The following is a 24921-nucleotide window of genomic DNA, read 5'->3' as shown; positions in this document are numbered from 1 at the left end:
AAGGGAATCCACTGGGGGTACACGTGTGTTTAGCCTCGAGGGTGGGAGAGGGACATGCCCAGAACTGTACCCTGGCACAGCCAGGGGTCACTGCCAGGGGGCAGTACCAAGTGGGCCCTCTGGGAAGATCTATTGTGAGGGGGTTACCCTTACCGGTTAGGTGGGGTTTCCTTGAGCATCTAGTATGTGCAGGGATGGGGTGGCTATGTCCATGGATGGGAAGAGGGGGGAGTTCCCCATGTCCATGTGGGGGGGAACTCTGTGTGCATGTGGGGGGCGATCCTGTGTTGTCTATTGGAGATGATCTAGGGATTCACTCCAGCAAGCTTTTTCTATTCCCATTAGCTTGATTACATGGGCCACACGTCCAGATGTTTTTCTGAAGAGTATCGCATTATCTGGAGAGAAAAGCTGGTTGTGCAGACAAAGCATTTCCTGCCACCCTTGCTGACAATACCCTGCCCACAAACAACATCCTGCCCCAACTTAGCTTTCTCCAAGGATTCAGTGACGTACCCAAGTGAAAGGTCAGTTGTATTACCAGCAGCAGCCAGCACTCCTGGTAGCGCTGCTGGGAATGTAGAGCTGCTGCCCTCTGAGTGGCCGGTAGGCCTTGGGACAGTGGGATGCAGGATTTCTACTCTCTTGGGGAAAGTCCTGCAATTAAACAGAAGCAGAAAGTGCTGGAAAGACACAGCAGGTCTGGCAGCATCAGTGGAGAGAGAAACAGAGTTAAAGTTTTGAGTCCAATATGACTTCTTCAGAAGTGGAATTGAATGTCCTCGTTGTGGCTGGGAGCTCTGGCGGTAGGGACTGCCGTTTAGAGATTTAATTCTGGGTCGACGGGGGTGCCACCCATTTTGGTGGCAGACATTGGGCCCCCTGACATCCTCATTAAATTTCAGTCAATACCATTTCTTACAAAATTTACAAATTATTTATCATACTGATAACTCAGTCTTCTAATGCTGAGGATTAATGTCAGGGGCTCCTTATTTTTGCAGCATTTTTAAGGCTTGATAGGTCTCTCAGTGGCCGAATCTGGACCGAGTGTTCAATGTTGAATTGCGCCTGACCGGACCACAGTATAGCATTCTCTAAACACACGCTGTTTAACTGACGTGGGTTTGGAAATCAGTCTCTTGTGGTAGTACGAAAATGCTTTATTAAACTCCTTTGTTCACTCATACCCACATTGGTAATTAGTAATCATAATGACCTTCAACAGCTGGTTTACCTGTTTCGCTAGTCTTTTTCAAGAGCCTTAGAAATAAATGAGTCTGCCTTTTCATTTGAGGTGCACACCAGATGGTAACAGAAGTGTGCCTTCTGCCTGCCTGTTACCACGGCGAGGCCTGAGTTATGCTGAGGCCTGAGCCTCAGTTGCAGGCAACTAGCGAGCGATAGACAAACCGTGCACCAAGCCATTCAGGGAAGACAGGAAAGCAGCAGGTTCTGAAGCTCCGTTTTTAGTTGTATTTGCCATATTTTTTCCCCCCATATTCCCAGTTCACTGCTTAGATGTTCAATATTCTCTGTGCATTATAATGTCACAACACAGCACCTTGTTTCTGATGAGACTGACAATGAATAATGCATAAATAAATGCATGGGGTGGATTGAAATAACTCGATTCCAAATTTTAAAACTGGTTTCTGTAATTATAGTTCATACCATTGCTTTTGAAAATTGATTCTTATATTGTTTTCTGATCCATAGGGTATTTCCTGCGCTATTTCTTCAAGTTATTTTGTGGAGTGGAATGGAAAAATAATATAAAAATGTGCATCTATTTCAATCTTCTTCATAATACATGAAAGTGCTGTAATGTGATCAATTCTTAGAATGTACAAACGTAGATAAACATCAAAGCAGCAGTGGGATCTATTGGCTACAGAATTTACGATGTGCCATTTTATGTTGCACAGAGCTGCAATTTCACTCCTTGTTCACAGACAATGTAAATTGAACTCGGCTGAACTAAGAAAGCTGCTTTTGAGAAACTCTTGGACTGTAAGAAGTTCCCTGATAAAGTATCCTTTTTTAGTGATAAGTCATCAGAAGCCTGAGGGATTTTTAATTTGGGTTGGCAATTTGTAATTATGCAGGTCGTAGAGACAATATTCTGTGGAAAAACACATCGTGGACATGAAGCTAGCTCGTCAGATCCAAGGTAGTGAAACGTCACCAACCCGGTTGAGTTTCCTGAAAACAGTCTGTCAGCTTCCTCTGTGAACGAATTGCTCCAGATACGCAACTGAAGCTTTTGATACTTGCTTATTGAATATCTCGCTTTAGCTGCCACTGCTGGTTATTGTACATTACTCCAGAGTGTCATGCCACACCTAGCTCAGTCTAGCAGTACACAACTTTAATTATCGGCACATTTCACCATTAACATCGACAGGTTACTGTATTGCCTGTATTATTATTTTTTGTCAGCCCCGTAGCTAAATCGTAAGAAAACTGTTCACTGTGATTGAGACTATCCAAGCCAAGCTGCTGAGAAATCTGTGTAAGTAAGTTTCTATTCATCCGTTGTGAAGTACACACTCTCTTCCTTTCATAACGCAGATCCACTATCCCTCAATGGCTCAGATTTTGTCATGTGTGGCGAAGGTATGGCAGGGTACAATTGGCCATCGAGTTTTAGCAGCCTTGTCGGTGGAGATTTCTACCCATCCAGCATCAGTTTGAATTCAGCGCCCTCTGCAGGTGATCTGAGGGGCAGACAGCAGTGAAGCTGTTCAGCCAAACAGATTGAAGGAGCTTCATAGATGGCGAAGCAGGAAGCAAAAAGCAGGAAATATAAATTACATTTAAATCACTGTGCAGGAAGCAAAATAAAGATTGAGCCATACACATGCGATTAAGAGGAAACTTAAAGAGCAAAACAGAACTATATAAAATTATTAAATCGTATTATTTAAAAATCTGCAATACTAATGTTGTTCTAAGGAAATAAGACACGACACTTGTGAAATTATTTTGTATTGGGCCAAAGAGATGGTTCAGCAGTAATTTTGACTTACAAACATACAGAGTAGGAGAAGGCCACTCATCCCCTCAAGCCTGCTCCACTATTCAATAAGATCATGGCTGATCCGATTGTAACCTCAACACAACATTCCTGCTTAACCCCTGATAACCTTTTACCCCCATGTTAATCAAGAATCTATCCAGCTCTGCCTTAAAAGTATTCGAAGATTCTGCTTCCGCTGCCTTTTGAGGAAGAAAGTTCCAGAGACTATTGATCCTCTGGGGAAAAAAATTCTCCTCATCTCCATGTTAAATGAGTCACCACTTGGGTGGAATGATCTGGTTTTGTCCTCTACGTGTTGACCAGGTGAGAAAAGCAGTGTGCTGGTGGCTGGCTGCACAGCTGGCCTTTCTCACCATATTGTCCAACACTTAAGAAGAAAGAAACCCTGGAAGCATGTCACACGCTGTCACGCTGGCAGGGCGGGGCCTGAAAGAGTCGGCAACGTCAGCTTTCCAGATCCCTGCCAGACACAATGGGAACCCCCCTGCCCACATGCATGGGGACCCTCCCCACATACACAGGGACGCACATACGGAACCACCCCCATGGAATTCCCCAGAGGACAACCCCAGCATGGCCTTCAGGAAAGCCCCCGGCAGTGCCAGGGCAGTGCCAGGTGCAGTGTCAGGGCACGGCCTGGTCATGTCCCTCTGCCCCCTAGAGGCTGTATGTACCGTGTGCCACTGGCGTGGTCTCTTTGTATGCTTCATATTGCTTTAGGTCTCAAGTAAACCTCCATGATGTGACACCGCTTCATCAAAGAAGGAAATCCCAATGTGAATGGAACAATACAGCAGGGAAGCCTGTTAATGTATTGGTAATATATTTATATGAGGTTCCTGACCTTCCTGGGTGGGAAGCTCATTGTGTAAATGGCAGGGGGGAAGAAACAATCGCGCCGCAAGAACTCACCAGTGAGAACCTCGTTTTGGCCTCTTGTGGGATTTTGTGCCCAAGTTGTCATTTGTGCCCACAGCAAAAGTGTGTGCAAAATCCCAGGCCCTTATTATTAAACAGTGATCTCTAGTTCTAGATTCTGCAACAAGAGGATACACCTTCTCCACGTCCACCTCATCAATACATCTTTGGATCTTAAAGATTTTGATCAAGTCATCTCTATTTCTTCTAAACTTTGGTTGATATAAAACTAATCTCTCCGACCTGTCCATAAGACAGCCCACCCGTTCTTGGTATTAGTCTAGTAACCCCTCTCTGGACTGCTTCTAATGAAGCCTTCCTTCAATGAGGAGACTGATACTATAGACAATATTCCAGATATGGTCTCACCAATGCCCTGTACAGCTGAAGCAAAATCTCCCTACTTTTGTAATCAATTCCCATCACAATAAACAATAGCATTCTATTAGCTTTCCTAATTACATGCTGTACCTATATATTAGTCTTTTGCGATTCATGCACTAGGACACCCAGATTCCTCTGTATCTCAGAGTTCTGCAATCTCTCACCATTTAGATTATAAGATTCTCTTTTATTCTTCATGCCAAAATGGGCAATTTCACATTTGCCCCACATTATTCTCCATTTGCAGATTTTTTCCCACTCACTTAATCTATGTCCCTTTGTAGCTTCCTTACGTCTTCTTCACAACTTACTTTCCTACCTATCTCTGTGTCATCAGCAAATGTAGTAACCATACCTTCAGTCTCTTTATCCAAGTTATTGATATAAACAGTGAAAAGTTGAGGCTGCAGCGCTGATCCCTGTGGCACACCACTTGCCAATCTCAAAAAAATCCACTTATGCCAACTCTCTGCTTCCTGTTAGCTAGCCAATCATCAATCTATACCAATATGTTTTCCGTCACACCATGAGCTTTTATTTTCCACATTCTTAAGCTCAGTTACTCCTAGTTGCACCAGCCTTACATTTTTCATTGCTATTTCTGTGCAGTTTCCATCAACAAAGACTGCAACAGTGTAGCTCGTGGAGGAGCAGGCTACCGCTGTTGGTAACTCCCTGGTTTCTTTGCGTAACTATTGATGTACAAATGCCAGAAGTTGCTGTTTGTATCAGAGATAACAACAGGCGCTGACAGGCCTGGCACCAGCAAAGAATTCAGAAAGCATTTCCCGGGATAAAGAGCAGTTTCTTGGGACAATGTAAACTTGCAGTTACTCTACATGGTGCTTTAGGTGACTTTCATTTTCAAGAGAGCATCACCAGCAGCTTTTTAGAGAAATGGAAAAATATTAAATTAGCCTGATTCAATTTCCTGTTTCCTACTGTTTTGCTGACATCTGGTGAAATTTGTAAATTTTAATGTTTAATGCTTGTTCCATTTATCAGACAAAAACTTCTGGGAATTCATGAGCTTCAGGCGAATAACACTAGTTTAGAAAAATACGCCTTCAAACCATTTACTTTGCATTCGATTGAAACTCTGTTTCAAACAGATCAGTAAGAAGTTTAACAACACCAGGTTAAAGTCCAACAGGTTTATTTGGTAACAAAAGCCACACAAGCTTTCGGAGCTCCAAGCCCCTTCTTCAGGTGAGTCCACATCAAACAGATCATACAGATTAAAATCAGCAATGGTCCATTAAAATATGGATTTTAATTCTTAGATTAAACCTAATTATATTGCACATATTTAAAGATGTCATTCCTTAGACGTTGGCAAAGCTACATGAATTAGCCATCTCTCACTGCTCTGAGAACGTGGACCTTCTCTGTGTTTTGCTGAGGTCCTAATGGTGCTGGTACTCCCATTATGGTATTAGAGAATTCTACAACACCAACACAGGAATGATGAAGAAACAGCAATAAATGTCCAAATCTCAATAATATGTGGCTAGGAAGGGAACATGAAGGAGATGGCTTTTCCGACAATGCTTCTGTACTTCTCGGTGATAGAGGCCACAAGGGAGGCGCCTAAAGTAACTTGGATGAGTTGCTCCAGTCAATTCTGTACCTCATACACATTGTAACCACAGTGGTGGTGGAAAGGGGGATATGGAATCCAGCAGCAGGGGCCTCATTTAAGTGCATTGAATATTAATTAAATCAAGTTTCCTGAGTAATGTTGCTGTTGCGACTACCCAGGCAATTGGTGAATATTCCATCACATTCTTCCTGTAAGCTTTGTATTGGATAGGCATTAAGCAATCAGGAGGTGAGACACTCATTGGACTCCAGTAATCACAATTGTTTTCCTCTGGGTCAAATATAACTCCAGTCATTTGAGAGTTCCCCACCCCACCCACCTTGCTTTGTCCACTGTTTTATGGATAGGACTTCAAGGGGAGGCCACATGGGACCATCCACTGAGCTCTTTGGCTGAAGACACTTGCAAACAACCCTGCCTTGTCTTTTGTACTTTGCTGGCTTCCAACATATTTGAGGATGGGGATGTTTGTAGAACCCCCAACTCCTGTTAGTTTTCTGGTTATGTATCACCATTTTCAACTGGATATGGCAACACCAGAGTTTTGATCTGATCAATTGATTACGCGACCACTTAACTCTCGTCTATAACCGGTATGGTGGTCACTACTACCTTGGACAAACATGTCTGCAACAGATTGAATTGGTGAGATTGAGGGTAATTACGTTTCTTCTTCATGCTCTTTCTCGTAGCCTAACTCTTACCCTGTTGAGCAGCTCTGTTCTGCAATTATGAAGTAACTCAGTTAGTGCTGGTTTATTTAGAATTCAGGTCAGAACCTTGCTCAGTGCTGGTTACTAGCAGCCTGTTATTTATAGTGAATATTTAAGTCCATCATCAAGACAGCAGTTTGGGCCCTAACTATCCTGAATGCTTCCTTCAGTTGATACTCACCAGGGACAAGTACAGAGTCATCGAATGAGGCAGCTTATGTCGGAGGTGCTGATCAGCAGGTGATTTGCGTGACTCAATGGGGGGAATTTTACCATTTTGAGTCTCAGTGCTGAATCAGGGCGTCAAATAGATCCGCGCCTGGAATCCTCTTTCCAGCGCGCCCATACGCGTTTTGCCAGCTGCGGCCTGACTTGAGCTGTGGGCGGGGCTTAGCGCTGCCGAACCGATCGGAGCTCTGAACTGCGCATGCGCAGTTCGAAAAAAATCTGACCGCGCGCCCAGGCACGAAGCAGAAAGCGGAGAGAGCGGCTCTCTGATGATCATCCTCTGGTGGGGGTTGGGTGGTGGTTGGGGTTGGGGGGGGGGGGGGGGGTGTGACTGATCATCCCCTGAGGGGGGGAGGAGAGGGGGTGTGACCGATCATCCCCTGAGGCGGGGAGGAGAGGGGGTGTGACCGATCATCCCCTGAGGCGGGGAGGAGAGGGGGTGTGACGTCTCATCCTCCGGGGGGGGGGGGGGGGGGGTGGGAGGGGGTGTGACGTCTCATCCTCCGGGGGGGGGGGGTGGGAGGAGATGGGGTGTGACGTATCATCCCCTGGGGTGGGGGGGGGGTGGGGAGAAGAGGGGATGTGACGTATCATCCTCTGGTCGGGGGGGGTTCCGCTGCATGTCTGCGGCAGATCCCTCCTGGCACCATCACTGGTACACTACCAGCCACAGATTACTCTTCCCTGCAGGTGCAAGAGAGCGGGAGAGATGGCTGTGGCTGGTAGCGTACCAGTGATGGTGCCAGGAGGGATCGGCCGCAGACAAGCAGTGGAACCCCCCCGACCAGAGGATGATACGTCACACCCCCTCTCCTCCCACCTAACCCCCCCCCCCTCCACCCCGGGGATGATCGGTCACAACCCCTCTCCTTTCCCCCCACCCCCACCCCAGGGGATGATCGGTCACACTCCCTCCCTTCCCCCCCCCCCCCCACTCCCCCAGGGGATAAGATGTCACACACCCTCCCCTCCCACCCCCCCAGGGGATGAGACGTCACACCCCCTCTCCTCCCCCCACCCCCCTCCTGCCCCAACCAGATGATGACCTGGGTCAGAGAGCCGTTGCAGTCTCTGACTCCGCTCTTCGGAGGCTGCAGCGGCAACTTCAGACTTTTATTTTGCAGGTCGGTTACAGCGCGGACGCGGATTGGGCCAGAAGACGGTAAAGTGGGATTTGGCGGTAGAGTTGGGCCCGTGGTTCATTAAGTCGTTTTAAATGCATGCAAATGCATTTAAACCGTCGGGCCGCCCGATTCGGGCACAGGCCGGTCCCACGCCCAAATCGGGTGTCGGTAAAGGCGCGATCTGCTCGAATTCGGGTGCAGATCGCATTAAAGGCCCGATGCCCAACTTTACCGTGATTTCGCACCCGTTTTCGGGCACGAAGGTTTGGTAAAATCAGGCCCAATGACTTGCCGACAGCCAGAGTCAGGTTGAGAACTCTTAGGGCCAATCCCACCTGACCATTCTTCATTGTTTCTCCAATCTGGTGGTTCTAGGCTGCTGATGGGACAACATCTTCAGGGGTAATGGTGGAGATCTCTGGGATGTTGGCTGATGGATTTGATCCTAATAAAGTTATGATTAAAGTACATATCCTGAAGTCTTTGCAGTCATTTAATTAGGTGAATAATTGCAGTGTTAAGATTGAATTTCACTTTATTTAGAGAACAGTATTTGTTACAGATAGTGAAACAATGTGACATTGATTGTACTTAGTTTTGGTCCAAAAATATATCAATTGTTAGCGAGTTTACTCTTTTCCCCACAGACGATCATTCTCGAGTACGACTTCAACTATTAGATGGAGATCCTCATTCAGATTATATAAACGCCAACTACATTGATGTAAGTCATGTTTAATCATTTATCATGTGGAGAAATAACAATGTTCAAATTAAAATACTGTAATGTGGATTCTCAAAATTTCTTACATTTGTTATGCAAAACTGTGCAATCTTGCTGCTTTTTTTTCTGTTGGGGGTGGATGAGAAGGTGTAAGGATTCTAGCCAGTTAACTCAAATCTCTACCCCTTGTTGTTGGGGTCCAGAACTCACCAGGGAGTCAGGGCAATTATTCTTTGCATCCTTCCCTCTCCTGTAATGGTCGCGTGATCCAGGCACACATTATTTGACAGCATTATACAAGCTGGTAGAATTGGGAACACCAATGGTTTCTTAATAGCAAAAGAAAAGCAGCAGAATTATTTTTTAACGAGTCAATCTTAAACTGGAACAGCCTGGCACAGCAGATGCCTGGGGAGCACTGTCAATGGCGTAAGTCCATGCACCCCTTATGGCATTACCCATCCGCAGGGGTCCCATACTTGGGCAGCCTGGCAGGGCGAATTTCTCTTCTATGGCATTTCCAGCAGTACAGTAATGCACCGGGAACTTTGGGTCTCCAAATTCTTGGAAACTCTCAGATTTTAATTAATGATAGCCAAAGCAGCACTCAGCTCCTCATATTAGCTGATACTGAGCATGGTTCTGACCTGAATTCTAAATAAACAAACAGATGAGGACCAATCTTGTAAGACTGCACTGCCAATTGGGAAATTCACCTATTATATGACCACTTTCCCAGGGTGGAAGAGTCAATTACTCGGGGGCACAGGTTTAAGGTGTGAGGGGCAAGGTTTAAAGGATGTATAAGGCAGGTTTTTTGCACAGAGGGTGGTGTGTGCCTGGAACTCGCTGCCGGGGGAGGTAGTGGAAGCAGATACAATAATGACTTTTAAGTGGCGTCTTGACAAATACATGAGTGGGATGGGAAACGAGGGATATGGCCCCCAGTAGGGCAAGGGGTTTTAGTTCAGATGGGCAGCATGGTTGGCGCAGGCTTGGAGGGCCAAAGGACCTGTTCCTGTGCTTTAATTTTCTTTGTTCTTTGTTATTTTTAAGATATAGGAACAGAATTAGACTATTCAGCCTGTCGAGTCTTCTTTGCCATTCAATCATGGCTGATAGGTTTCTCAACTCCATTCTCCTGCTTTTCCCCCATAAACCTTCATCCCTTTACCAATCAAGAAGCTATCTACCTCTGTCTCAAATGCACTCAATTACCTGACCTCCATAGCCTTCTGTGGCAATGAATTCCATTGATTCACCACCCTCTGGCTGAAGAAATTCCTCCTCATCTCATTCTAAAGGGTCGTTCCTTTACCCTGAGGCTGGGCCCTCGGGTCCTAGTCTCTCTTACTAATGGAAACATCTTCCCCATGTCCACTCTATCCGGGCCTTTCAGTATTCTGTAAGATTCAATGAGATTCCCCCCTCGTTCTTCTATACTCCATCGAGTGTTGACCCAGAGTCCTCAAACGCTCCTCAGTAGTGCATCTAGAAATTGTCCCTGCCGGGGGAACTTCCAACCATCTTTTATGTCTTGCTGGTGGGTAAGGGTCCTTCCAGTATCATGGGCTTTTGCAGTTTGGCCCTACCTACTAGGAATTGATGGAAAAATTGTATTTTGCAAATCATTATTTTACAATAAGTGCTATCAGTGAAGTTCCCCACAGGTCGTTTGGAAACTTACATTGTCTCTGAAGTGTCTAAAGGACAATCAATTATTGAAGTACAAATAATTACAGATTTGCATGTGTGTTATTTAGCTTTTGACCGCATCCCTTTTTTCCGCCATTCTGATTAAGCGACCGTCTACATTCCCTTGTATTTGACCAGTTACTGAATGAAGAAGTGTCAACTTGTGTTCAAAGTTACTACATTCAAGTTTATGCACTTGACTTCCTAATGCAAAGCTTCACTCAATGAGAATGTACATTAGGCTCTGTGCAATTTTTTCGTGAGCCTCACTCAGTTTTGCATCCTTCCTCCAGATGAACTTCGGTCAGACAGTTCTCTGTGTTGGGAATGTGGAATTTGTAAAACCTACCCTTGCATCTGAACTGCATTCACTACAAAGATGTTTTTGTTTCCTGTTCATTCGGTTTCTCCTCTGCTTTTCAGGGTTACCACAGGCCACGCCACTACATAGCTACTCAAGGTGAGTATAACAAGGACCAAATCCCCATACACGGTAGTATTTTGAATGTTATTCTTAATGTTCCATGCTTCACTTTATTTGTAAATGTTCAAAAGGAATTGCCTTGAAAAAGAAAGTTAGAAATGTGATGGTTATTTTAAGTGTTTCTGTTTTGGGACAACAGATAATTAGGCTTCGAATTAGAATGTTTGAAAGAAGCACCGCGTCATTTTATGGCTACACGTTCTTGGATCCAAAAACTATGTTGTGGCATTTCATGAAACATGGATGAACAGAACTGAACTTTATTTGTTGCAGGAACCCATTAGGGTTTAAGATATAATTGACACAGAGACAGGCTTGTGTTTCAGACCCATTGAAAATGAAATAATGTCATGGTGAGTTGCGAGTTATTCCATGCTCGTGTTCAACACTGACTGCAGAGTTTGGAAATTTTGAAGCAATAAGATTAGACAGTGTTACCTGGACCAAGATGTGCATATGTTAGATGTAATGATCGCCAATTGCATGTGCAAATTGAACTGCCCACATACAAAAGTGAGATCCCTGCACAATATAACCTTTTTAATTGGAAATATGTATTGTTCACATTTGCCTCCAATGTTTATAAGTGAATATCATTATTTATTAACTTGGGAGCTTCTACTGTCAGGCTGATAAGGTGAAATGTCATTCTCATAGTCCTTTATTTATTTCTATTGATCTTTGAGAATTGCCAAGCAATTTCCAGAAACCAGGCACCCACAGCCTATTGGGCAAGATCATGGACAACTATATTACTGTTGCTAAAATCCTTCTTCATTAGAGAGTGAAACTACTTGCCTAGATCTTTTCATCCAACAATTTCCCTTTCAGGAGTCAATTTTATTGTATTTCCCCTTGCGTTAGCAGGGTGGTAACTGCCTTAAAATGGAGTCAATAACCATACCTCCTTGTTAACCCCAATGATGGAGTAGGTACTATTCTGAAAGGGGTATAACTCTGGGCAGTCAAAGCACCTGCCTGTTTCAGGTGATAGACCTATGTCAATTCCTAGGACCTTGGTCATCTTTTTTTTGCAGGAAATGAACAAAGCATGACTTTTGTGTGTGCTCCAATCATTTACATTGATGATCAGAGCCACATGATGGTAAGTTTATTTCTGAGTAGCCAGAGCAGCAGGGGTGCACCTCTGAGCCCCATAAAAAAACATCTGGATTGCTGCTATCACGAGACCTAATTATCTGCAATCTCAACACCTACTCCTTTCCGTCCTCGCCCCCTTCCTGTTGGTGGTAGTTGAGATAGGCCAATACTTCCCAATCGTGCCTGTCCCTTCACTGTGGGTGAATGACCAAAGATCTCCATAGGTTGGCCACATAAGGATTAGAATCAACACTAATCTTTAAAAACGTCCTCAAAATTATTTTTTCAACTATGTATTAGTTCCTGCTGCCACCACTTGCTCTATTGTGAAATGCCGGAAGATGTTGCATTATAATTATAGATGTTGTAAAGATGAATTTATTTGATTTCTCCATTTACTGAACTATATTCATCCTGATGAAGTGTATCCCAGGACATTGCGGGGGGCAAGGGAGGAAATTGCGGGTCCCTTAGCAGAGATATTTGAATCATTGATAGTCATGGGTGAGGTGCTTGAAGATTGGAGGGTGACAAATGTTGTGCCTTTGTTTAAAAAAGGCTGCAGGGAAAAGCCTGGCAACTACAGGCCAGGTGAGCCTCACATCTGTAGTGAGTAAGTTGTTAGAAGGTATTTTGAGAGACAGGATCGACAGGCGTTTAGAGATGCAAGGACTGATTAGGGACAGTCAGCATGGCTTTGAGTGGAAAATCATGTCTCAAATTTGATTGAGTTTTTTGAAGGGGTAACCAAGAAGGTAGATGAGGGCAATGCAGTTGATACTGTCCACAAGGCCTTTGACAAGGTACCACATGGTAGGTTGTTGCATAAGGTTAAATCACATGGGATCCAGGATGAGGTAGCCAAATGGATACAAAATTGGCTTGATGACAGAAGACAGAGTGGTTGTAGAGGGTTGTTTTTTAAACTGGAGGCCTGTACCCGTGGTGTGCCTCAGGGATCGGTGCTGGGTCCATTATTATTTGTCATTTATATTAATGATTTGGATGTGAATTTAGTAGGCATGGTGAGTAAGTTTGCAGATAACACCAAGATTATACACCAAGTTTGCAGATGACACCAAGATTATCCCGTTGCAATCCTAGATAACCTTCTTCACTGTCCAGTGGACAGTGAAGAAGGTTATCTAGGATTGTAATGGGATCTTGATCAATTGGGCCAGTGGGTTGGCGAATGACTGATGGAGTTTAATTTAGATAAATGCAAGATGATGCATTTTGGTCGACCGAACCATTGCAGGACTTACTCAATTAATGGCAGGGCATTGGGGAAAGTTGTAGGTACAGGTTCATAGCTCCTTGAAAGTGGAGTCACAGGTGGACAGAGTGGTGAAGAAGGCATTCGGCATGCTTAGTTTCACTGGTCAGAACATTGAATATAGGAGTTGAGACGTCTTGCTGAAGTTTACAAGACTTTGGTAAGGCCACACTTGGAATACTGTGTACAGTTCTGGTCACCCTATTATAAGGATATTATTAAACTAGAAAGAGTGCAGAAAAGATTTACTGGAACACTACCAGGACTTGGTGGTTTGAGTTATAAGGAGAGGCTGGATAGACTTTTTTCCCTGGAGCATAGGAAGCTTGGGAATGATCTTATAGAGGTCTATAAAATAAGGAGGGGCATAGATGAGCTAGAAAGGCAACATCTTTTCTCAAAAGTAGGGGAGTCTAAAACTAGAGGGCATAGATTTTGGGTGAGAGGGGAGAGATAAAAAAGTGTCCAGAGGGGCAATTTTTTCACACAGAGGGTGATGAGTGTCTGGAACAAGCTGCCAGAGGTAGTAGTAAAGGCGAGTACAAATTTGTCTTTTAAAAAGCGTTTAGACATGGGTAAGATGGGTATAGAGGGATATAGTCCAAGTGCGGGTAATTGGAACTAACTTAGGGGTTAAAAAATGGGGTGGCATGGACAACTTGGGCCGAAGGGCCTGTAAACCTCTATGACTCTATATTGGCCATTTTTTTGAAGACTTGGCAGAATTTAGAGTCAACCAAGAAAGCCAGGACCTGCTTCATAATATTTTTGGTAATATCATTTGGCATTAAAAATCTTCATCAGAAGATTGATATATTTTAAAGTGGAAGTAGCTTCTGACAAAACACCATCAATCTTCCCCAATACCTAAATAGATTTCTACAATTTAGACTGATGGAGCAGCCTTTTTTTTCTCTATCCCGACAGAAAATGTGTATTAAATATGAATGCTCCTCAGCAGCTAAATGATTTATAATCTGTAATACCTCTGAGTATTATAATTTAATTCACAGTCTCCTTTAGACCTTCGCTAAAGGGAAGGGCAATCAAGACATGAAATGATAGTTGGTTTCTGCCTGTCTTGTTCACCGTTGTACTTATCTTGTTTTTCCACTCCGCCACATACTCTGGGGAACATTCAGACCTGTCCAAAAGCAATTTTGTCCTTACTGCAAACCTGTTCAAGTTGCAACTTAATTTTTGTGATAATTCTGTTGGTGGATCCAAACTTGCACAAGTGGCGACGTACCTATATGCATCTTTCGAATCCTCTCACCTCGTTAGAACAAGTGCTCTGCTCAGCGACAGCATTGAAGGATCTTTTGTTGTAGGTTTAGCCTCGGAGTCAAGAGAGGAAGATGGGAATGTCACTTAGCATCCTTTAGAGAAGAATGCTAATTTGTCAAATTACCTGCAGTTTTGTGATCATTTCTGAACTCTACTTGAATGCAATGGTTGGAACTCAGTGACAGTGAGTCTGAGGTGAAGCATTTAGGTAAAAGAAAATTACTACAGTAACTAAACTCTTGCGGGCCGGTGTTGGGCTTGTATACCGCACTCTGTCAGAAGCAGGCCTCATCAATCAGGTGAGAGCACTATTCAAACTTCTAGGTGTGGAGCTGTGAGGCAGCGGAAGCATTTGGAGGTACAAGTTCTCACAACGTTAGAGGCAGCACCCATGTTGATAAGGTTGCAAAGTAAAAAGTTAATGGTATTCTATGTTTTATGACACTTAACTTGTCAGAGGAGAACTTGGGTGGACTGGGCCTGTATTCACTGGAATTTAGAAGAATGAGGGGAGATCTAGAGTTCATAGAATAGAGTTTATAGAATCCCTACAGTGCAGAAGGAGGCCATTCGACACATCAAGACTGCACCGACTCTGAGAGTATCTTACCCAGGCCCACTCCCCCTCCCTATCCCTGTAACCCCACACATTTACCATGGTTAATACATCTAACCTATACATCTTGAGACACTAAGGGACGCTTTAGCATGGCCAATCCACCCATCCACCTAATCTGCACATCTTTGGACGGTGGGAGGAAACCGGAGCACTCGGAGAAAACCCACACAGACACGAGGAGAATGTGCATCCGGCATGGGCAGTGCCAAATGGGTGGGGCCTATTGGGGATTGGGCCTGATGGGACAAGGGCGGATGGGGCAGGGCCTCTGGAGGCGATGGGTGGGGGGTCTCACTGCCACTCTGCGGACGGGGAGGGAGGGAGGCCAGCTATTGAGGCTGGCCATCGGAATAGGGGAATGGGCAGCCTGTTGGGGGTGTCGGGGCTGAAGGAGGATGTGGGGGGCGGGATTGGGGGCAGGGGTGGCAGGGGTTCGAGGCGGGCAGGGGTTCAAGGCGGGCCGGGGGGGTCGAGACTGGCCCGAGAGACCAACGATGGGGCCGTGGGAGGGTGAGAGGGCCAGCATTGTGGGAGCCGCGAGGCTCGCCAGTGATTGAGCTGGCCAGCAATTGGGAGGCCGGCAGATAGGGGCCACTGCGCATGCGCCGATCTCAGCGCTGACAGATCAGCACATGCGCAGTGGCCCACTCAGCGCCATGCTGACGGCCTCTTGGGCGGGAATAGGCCCCGCCCACTGATTTCTGGAGTGAATCATGCAAGTGCTTTCTGCAGAGAACAGAGTGTGGGAGATTCATTTTTAAACTTCCACTGAAAAAGCCAGTGTGATTTACTCCAGTTTTCACGTGAATTCGATACTTAGAATTTTTTTGGGAGAATCCCCCCACAGTCTCTGATTTAAAAAAATCTATTCAATACACTGAGGTCCCTTCAACTAATCTCTCATACAAACAAATATTGATATTCTATAACCACTTGGAGCTGTCAATCAAACTGCTCAACAGGCACTCCACTGTGATACTGTTCGGTTGTAAAATCAGTCATGCAGCAAATACAATAATGATAGCCTTCGGGTTTATTTCAACAGACAGAGTGAAATAGCAAGCACTAACATTTTTCAAACTCCATACATTTTTCAAATTTAAAACCCAACAGAGATAAATCCCTTGACAGCTTTCACAGTTCTTTGACAGCTTTGACAGTTGTAATGAGTTTATACATTTTGCACAGAATCATGTTTACTTCTAAAAATCCCAAAGAATACATGGCCTGTCCTGAACATGTCCCTGGACCATATCCGAAGTGGTACCTTACGTTATAATTCACTGCTCATTCATTGTGTAAACTAGATTTCCTTAACATGGGTTTTTTCACATAATGTGGAGATGCTAGTGTTGGACCGGGGTAAACACAGTAAGAAGTCTCACAACACCAGGTTAAAGACCAACAGGTTTATTTGGTAGCAAAAGCCAGTAGCTTTCGGAGCGCTGCTCCTTCGTCAGGTAAGTGGAAGTTCTGTTCACCAACAGGGCATATAAAGACACAAACTCCATTTACAAAATAATGGTTGGAATGCAAGTCTTTACAGGTAATCAAGTCTTAAAGATACAGACAATGTGAGTGGAGAGAGCATTAAGCACAGGTTAAAGAGGTGTGTATTGTCTCCAGCCGGGACAGTTTGTGAGATTTTGCAAGCCCAGGCAAGTCATGGGGGTTACAGATAGTGTGACATGAACCCAAGATCCCGGTTGAGGCCGTCCTCATGTGTGCAGAACTTGGCTATCAGTCTCTGCTTAGCGACTCTCCGCTGTCGTGTGTTGTGAAGGCCGCCTTGGAGAACGCTTACCTGAATGTCAGAGGCCGAATGCCCGTGACCGCTGAAGTGTTCCCCAACAGGAAGAGAACACTCTTGCCTGGTGATTATCGAGCGGTGTTCCTTCATCCGTTGTTGTAGCGTCTGCATGGTTTCCCCAATGTACCATGCCTCGGGACATCCTTTCCTGCAGCACATCAGGTAGACAACGTTGGCCGAGTTGCAAGAGTATGTACCGTGTACCTGGTGGGTGGTGTTCTCACGTGAGATGATGGCATCCGTGTCGATGATCCGGCACGTCTTGCAGAGGTTGCTGTGGCAGGGTTGTGTGGTGTCGTGGTCACTGTTCTCCTGAAGGCTGGATAGTTTGCTGCAGACAATGGTTTGTTTGAGGTTGTGCTGTTGTTTGAAGGCAAGAAGTGGGGATGTGGGGATGGCCTTGGCAAGCTTTCATGACACACGAGAACTCAGAGTCGCTGAGCAGAGACTGATAGACCAAGTTCCACACGCATGAGGACTGTCCCGGCTGGAGACGATACACATCTCTTTAACCTGTGCTTAACCCTCTCTCCACCTCACATTGTCTGTACCTTTAAGACTCGATTACCTGTAAAGACTCGCATTCCAACCATTATTTTGTAAATGGAGTTTGTGTCTTTATATGCCCTGTTTGTGAACAGAACTCCCACTTACCTGACAAAGGAGCAGCGCTCCAAAAGCTACTGGCTTTTGCTACCAAATAAACCTGTTGGACTTTAACCTGGTGTTGTGAGACTTTTTACTCTTTTTTTCACATGAGCCCTGAGAACTTAGGCTCAGGTTTCCCTTTCCCCACAGATGGAAAACTTAAGAATAATGTTCTGACCCTTTTCCCAATTAGTAACAGCTATTTTCACTTAAACCAGAGCATACGCTTCTTTGTAACAGGTTTGCAACATTAACATCTCACCTCTCCAAAAGGGTACCCTGAATATCCAAATGAATCCACAATGTTCAGATCTTCTCCTCCTAAGTCTAATCTGCAGAGACCTGCCTCACCTAAGATTTATCTGGACAGCTGCCTCTGTGAACCACTGTTGTGCAATTTAGGACTCGGGAGCTTCTCTTCTGCATATAAATTCTGGATCTGGAATTTAACCCAGATAAATGCGAAGTGATGCATTTTGGAAGAAATAATGTAGGGAGGAGTTATACAATAAATGGCAGAGCCATCAAGAGTATAGAAACACAGAGGGACCTAGGTGTGCAAGTCCACAAATCCTTGAAGGTGGCAGCACAGGTGGAGAAGGTGATGAAGAAGGCATATGGTATGCTTGCCTTTATAGGACGGGGTATAGAGTATAAAAGCTGGAGTCTGATGATGCAGCTGTATAGAACGCTGGTTAGGCCACATTTGGAGTACTGCGTCCAGTTCTGGTCGCCGCACTACCAGAAGGACAGGGAGGCGTTAGAGAGAGTGCAGAGAAGGTTTTCCAGGATGTTGCCTGGTATGGAGGGTCTTAGCTATGAGGAGAGATTGGATAAACTGGGGTTGTTCTCCCTGAAAAGACGGAGAATGAGGGGAGACCTAATAGAGGTGTACAAAATTATGAAGGGGATAGATAGGGTGAACAGTGGGAAGCTTTTTCCCAGATCAGAAGTGACGATCACGAGGGGTCACGGGCTCAAGGTGAGAGGGGCGAAGTATAACTCCGATATTAGAGGGATGTTTTTTACACAGAAGGTGGTGGGGGCCTGGAATGCGCTGCCAAGTAGAGTGGTGGAGGCAGACACGCTGACATCGTTTAAGACTTACCTGGATAGTCAAATGAGCAGCCTGGGAATGGAGGGATACAAACGAATGGTCTAGTTGGACCAAGGAGCGGCACAGGCTTGGAGGGCCGAAGGGCCTGTTTCCTATGCTGTACTGTTCTTTGTTCTTTGTATCTAGCCTCCTGTTGTATTTGGCTCTCATTCGATTTATCCAATGCTGGTCCCCTGCCCACAGGTATCCAATACACTACATCAACTTGGAAAAAGGGTAATCTATAGTGGGTGTAAATAACCAAGCAAGGACTGGATAGAAAACCTCTCAACTGAAGTAGTTATGGGGAAAGATTTAAGTTCTCACCACCATCAACAACCTCCAATGTGCTGGTAATTAGGGACCATTCTTTCAATAGTTTGACAAGATGGGCCAAATGGCCTCCCTCTCCACTGTAATCATTCTGTGATTCTGTAATTGTCAAACAAACCTGGATAGCTTTTTTTTTGAAGCTTTGAGTTATCACTAAATCTGCATCTGGTTTCTCGCACGTAAATATTGATCAATGGAAGATTATAAACTATTTTGCACCCTATTTAGTAACCTATTTCTCACTGCACCTTATCCAGTGCTCCATCACTCACTGTAATTTATCCAGTGCTCCATCACTCAGAGTAAGTTATCCAGTGCTTTGTCTCTCATGACAACTTACCCAGTGCTCCAGCTGTCACTATAATTTAACCAGTGGCCTATTTCTCACTGCATATTATCCTGTGCCTTTTCTCTCACTGCATTTTATTCAATATTCCATCTCCTTCTTTTCCTTTACTTTTATTGAATGTATTAGAGCTATCTTATCTTTATGGACCCGAGCTTTGGGTTCTTCCACAAACTGAAGCAATCTCTCCACACCCACCCTCATGGACACATTCATTATTTTAAAGATCACATGTCTTCTAGCTGTAATTTCTCAACTCTGGTCCCAACCTTGTAAATGATTTTTGCACAATCTATAATCCTACTAGCTACCTTTTATAGTATGGAGACCAGGACTGTGCACAGTATTCCAAAAATGTCCTGCCCAGTGTCCCATACATGTTTAACATAACCTCACAACTTTTGAAACCTATACCCTTGGAAATAAATTCTAGTGCTTTCTTAGCATTTGTACTTGCTTTGCTGACCTAGATTGCTACGTTTCATGACTAGTTTACCTTGATTGTTAGATTCCTTTGATCTTCTGCCCCATTTAATTTCTTATTTTCTAAGGTGTTATGTATGGTAAATCAATGCATCTCAGCGTGATTAGTCACATGACATGCTGTGACATCACCAAGGCACCAAGAGATTTCTATCTCTCTTCCTTCTTTATTTCATTTCCGTCTAACTTTGGATAAACCCAGAACCTTTGCGTATTCCCTTTCATGAATAGGACACCTAGTTTCAGTTCTGGGATCTTCTCCACTCCGGTATCATCTTGGAAATTTTCCATCCTCATCAGATATTTTGTCGACCCCTTTTGTAGATCTTGACATTTTTTTGTGTTTGCGCCCCTTTGAACTTTGCAAAATCTATCATGTCCAACACACCTTCATTATGTGGCCCTTCTTGCCACAACTGTTACATTTACTTTCTCTGCCCCAAAGATCATGTGGAGAGTGCCCCACCTGAACACATTTATGACATGGTTGCATTTTAAAAAGTTTCTTTATGTCAATTCCCATCTTAAGTGTTTTGGCTCCAGCTCCAACTTGAGAAAATTCTTCAGTGGCCAATTCTATGAACGCAGTGAGTTTTAGTGCTGGAGCACTTTTGATGAGCAATCATTTTGAATTGCTTCATTTTGAAGTCCACAAACAAACCAGTCTCACAGAGTTTCTTTGAGGGTTGAGCCAAACTCGCAATTCTTCACTCACCTTCTTAATGTTGCTACAAATTGCGATATGTTTTCTTCTTGGCTGCATTGATGGAATCTGAATCTCTCAACAATTATTAGTGGTTTAGATGAAAAGTGACTGCTGAGAATCTGGGTCAGTTCCTTATAGGTTTTTCCACCCAACTTCTTGGGATGCAATAATGTAAAGGTCTTCAGTCTCACTGTGCTAAGTTCATCTGGTATCCTGTTTGCTGCAAGATAACATTGAAATCTCTCGTCATAAGCATTCCACATTTCCACACTTTCCTCAAACACTTCCATGGCACCACCTTTGCCCACCAAAACAGTAGAGATTCTTAGGTCGTAGTACTTATTTAACTTTTTCTCCCCTCTTATTTCTTTCTCTCTTCCAAATTTAATTTGTGTTAATCACCAGTTTTGTTCCTTACTGTTACGCTTTGGGGTTTTAGCCTGTTCTGCAGCAAAGAGCATAAGATTAGATAATCACACTGTGGATTACTTAACCAACAAGTCAGAATATATCGTGGGAGGTGTTGCGCACAGTCTAAGATGGAAGCGAGCTAGAACCCCGTGAATGCCTCTGCAGATATCAGAACACATCATCACTAATCACACCAAGATGCATTGGTTTGCAATACAATAGGTAAGGAACGGCATAGTGGCACAGTGGTTAGCACTGCCACCTCACAGCGCCAGGGACCCGGGTTCAATTCCGGCCTTGGGTGACTTTATGTGTGGAGTTTGCATGTTCTTCTCATGTCTACGTGGGTTTCCTCCAGGTGCTCTGGTTTCCTCCCACAGTCCAAAGATTTGCAAGTTAAGTGGATTGGCCATGCTAAATTGCACTTTGGTGTCAGTGGGATTAGCAGGATAAATACGGGGGATTGTGGAGATAGGGCCTGGGTGGGACTGTTGTCGGTGCAGGCTCAACGGGTCAAATGGCCTCCTTCTGCACTGTTAGGATTCTATGACCAGCGATCTTTCTGTTCTTCCTGCTATAGGAAATTTATCACTTAGCTGCCCAGTCCGCAGGTTTTCACATGTCTTTGTGCAGTGGCCCATCTCTCACCTCACTTTATCTAGTGCCTCTTCTCCCATTTCATTTTACCTGGGGAAATGTTGACTGCTGCACAAATATATAACCTATCTCTCACTGTATCCAATCCCAATTCTTCTCTTTGACAAAGTCCCACATGGCAGGTTGGTTAAGAAGGTTAAGGCTCATGGGATACAAGGAGAAGTGGCTCGATGGGTGGAGAACTGGCTTGGCCATAGGAGACAGAGGGTAGTGGTCGAAGGGTCTTTTTCCGGCTGGAGGTCTGTGACCAGTGGTGTTCCGCAGGGCTCTGTACTGGGACCTCTGCTATTTGTGATATATATAAATGATTTGGAAGAAGGTGTAACTGGTGTAATCAGCAAGTTTGCGGATGACACAAAGATGGCTGGAATTGCGGATAGCGAAGAGCATTGTCGGGCAATACAGCAGGATATAGATAGGCTGGAAAATTGGGCGGAGAGGTGGCAGATGGAATTTAATCCGGATAAATGCGAAGTGATGCATTTTGGAAGAAATAATGTAGGGAGGAGTTATGCAATAAATGGCAGAGTCATCAGGAGTATAGAAACACAGAGGGACCTAGGTGTGCAAGTCCACAAATCCTTGAAGGTGGCAACACAGGTGGAGAAGGTGGTGAAGAAGGCATATGGTATGCTTGCCTTTATAGGACGGGGTATAGAGTATAAAAGCTGGAGTCTGATGATGCAGCTGTATAGAACGCTGGTTAGGCCACATTTGGAGTACTGCGTCCAGTTCTGGTCGCCGCACTACCAGAAGGACGTGGAGGCATTGGAGAGAGTGCAGAGAAGGTTTACCAGGATGTTGCCTGGTATGGAGGGTCTTAGCTATGAGGAGAGATTGGGTAGACTGGGGTTGTTCTCCTTGGAAAGACGGAGAATGAGGGGAGATCTAATAGAGGTATACAAGATTATGAAGGGTATAGATAGGGTGAACAGTGGGAAGCTTTTTCCCAGGTCGGAGGTGACGATCACGAGGGGTCACGGGCTCAAGCTGAGAGGGGCGAAGTATAACTCAGACATCAGAGGGACGTTTTTTACACAGAGGGTGGTGGGGGCCTGGAATGCGCTGCCAAGTAGGGTGGTGGAGGCAGGCACGCTGACATCGTTTAAGACTTACCTGGATAGTCACATGAGCAGCCTGGGAATGGAGGGATACAAACGATTGGTCTAGTTGGACCAAGGAGCGGCACAGGCTTGGAGGGCCGAAGGCCTGTTTCCTGTGCTGTACTGTTCTTTGTTCTTTGTTCTTTGTTCTTTATCTAAAACCTTGCTTCCTGCTCAGCTTCATCCAACATTTACTTTCGACACCACCCTCTCCAATACCTTATCTTCTCCCCCCACAATATCCAGTGCCTTTAAATTACCACTGCACTTCAACCAATGACAGTCTCCTGCTCCATTTTACCCAGCTCCTGTTGAACTGTGTCCAGTCTTATTTTCTCTGCTTCAAAGTGCAGGAATCCTCTTATAAAGCAGTTATTTCTTAAGGAAATGTACACCTCACCTCACTATAAGAAGGATGTGGAAGCGCTGGAAAGAGTGCAGAGGAGATTTACCAGGATGCTGCCTGGTTTGGAGGGCAGGTCATATGAGGAAAGGTTGAGGGAGCTAGGGCTGTTCTCTCTGGAGCGGAGGAGGCTGAGGGGAGACTTAATAGAGGTTTATAAAATGATGAAGGGGATAGATAGAGTGAACGTTCAAAGACTATTTCCTCGGGTGGATGGAGCTATTACAAGGGGGCATAACTATAGGGTTCATGGTGGGAGATATAGGAAGGATATCAGAGGTAGGTTCTTTACGCAGAGAGTGGTTGGGGTGTGGAATGGACTGCCTGCAGTGATAGTGGAGTCAGACACTTTAGAAACATTTAAGCGGTTATTGGATGGGCACATGGAGCACACCAGGATGATAGGGAGTGGGATAGCTTGATCTTGGTTTCAGATAAAGCTCGGCACAACATCGTGGGCCGAAGGGCCTGTTCTGTGCTGTACTGTTCTATGTAACACAGCTAGATTCAAAATGCAGTTCCTTCTATTGGCCATTTCAGAAGGTTGCAGTAGTTTTTCTGAGGTTACCATTTCAGTGCTTTATTAAGGACAGTGTTGAGCTCTTGGCTGATGCCATAGCCCCTTGGAACTGGATTGCCAGGGTATCAGTCTGGGATGGATTCAAACTTATTACCAAGATGAAAGAATAATTTGTTAATTCAGTGCACCTGTGTGTTTCCCAGTGTCTTTTTCCCCGAGTTTCATAGCCTCTCAAGGCACACTCTGGCTGAAAGAACAGTATTGATCAAGAATCTCTTTGTATCTTCCAACAATGGCAGGGCAGTAGTTTTCTGTAATGATGGCAACGAATCAGCTAGGGAGGAGATAATATGGCTCCGGTAATCGAGCATCCAGCTGTGCCATTATTTTGTAAATCACTTGCATTGTGCTAAAAAGAAAAATCATTAAATCTCACATTACATGTAGCGCGCCTGGAGTTTAGGGGAATATTATGTGATTCGGAGAAATAACACATTACTGCAGGTGCTGCTCTAATGCAGTGTAATATCTTTATATGCTGCAACCTAGTCTGAAAGTTCACAGGAAAGCATTATTAATGTACAGTGGCATTTTCTGCACCATTGCGCTCGCGAGGTACATGGGCACTGAGCAAACAGTTATTTACTTTACATATTCTGAGCCTAATCCTATCATTATGATTCTCCATCGAAATCAGTATTCTGAAGCATTATTCTGAACCAGCACATTGTTAACAGAATTAAAGATAATCATTATTAATAGATATGCTAAAACTACAACTGCGTAGCTGATAGGATTAAGAGCATATATGTATAAGGTAATTTGGAACCTCTGTGGCAGCTTTGATTAATTAGTCAATGTAGCTTTTCCAAAAGCCTTTTTCAATCTAGGCACTTTTCAGCATCCAGTCGCTCAATGCAATCTTATTTTGAACTTGTGTAATGTATTTTGATTTATCACACATATGTGCATGTGTGACAATATTGTGCATAAACTGTGCACCAATATCTTCAAACAGCAATGCATGGAATCAGGGCGGCACGGTGGCACAGTGGTTAGCCCTGCTGTCTCACAGCACCAGGGACCCACGTCTGATTCTCGGCTTGGGTGACTGTGCGGAGTCTGCCTGTGTCTGCATGGGTTTTCTCCCCACAGTCTGAAAGATGCATTGTTAGGTGCATTGGCCATGCTAAATTCTCCCTCAGT

General features: G+C 44.6%; 1 protein-coding gene across 2 annotated transcripts in view; it reads left to right on the top strand.

Annotated features, from left to right (window-relative positions):
- The window catches only part of ptprt (protein tyrosine phosphatase receptor type T), a 999403-nt gene that overhangs the window by 906186 nt on the left and 68296 nt on the right, over positions 1–24921 (top strand). For both annotated transcript variants that reach the window (XM_078236146.1, XM_078236147.1), the window contains 2 exons: positions 8661–8737; positions 10856–10892. In XM_078236146.1, coding sequence (XP_078092272.1) covers positions 8661–8737; positions 10856–10892 — 114 coding nt within the window. The remainder of the gene's footprint in view (positions 1–8660; positions 8738–10855; positions 10893–24921) is intronic.

Source organism: Mustelus asterias, chromosome 20 (genome assembly GCF_964213995.1).
Source record: "Mustelus asterias chromosome 20, sMusAst1.hap1.1, whole genome shotgun sequence".
Classification (NCBI taxonomy): Eukaryota; Metazoa; Chordata; class Chondrichthyes; order Carcharhiniformes; family Triakidae; genus Mustelus; species Mustelus asterias.
The sequence above is the reverse complement of the archived record's forward strand: the minus strand, read 5'-3'. Positions and strand labels throughout refer to the sequence as shown.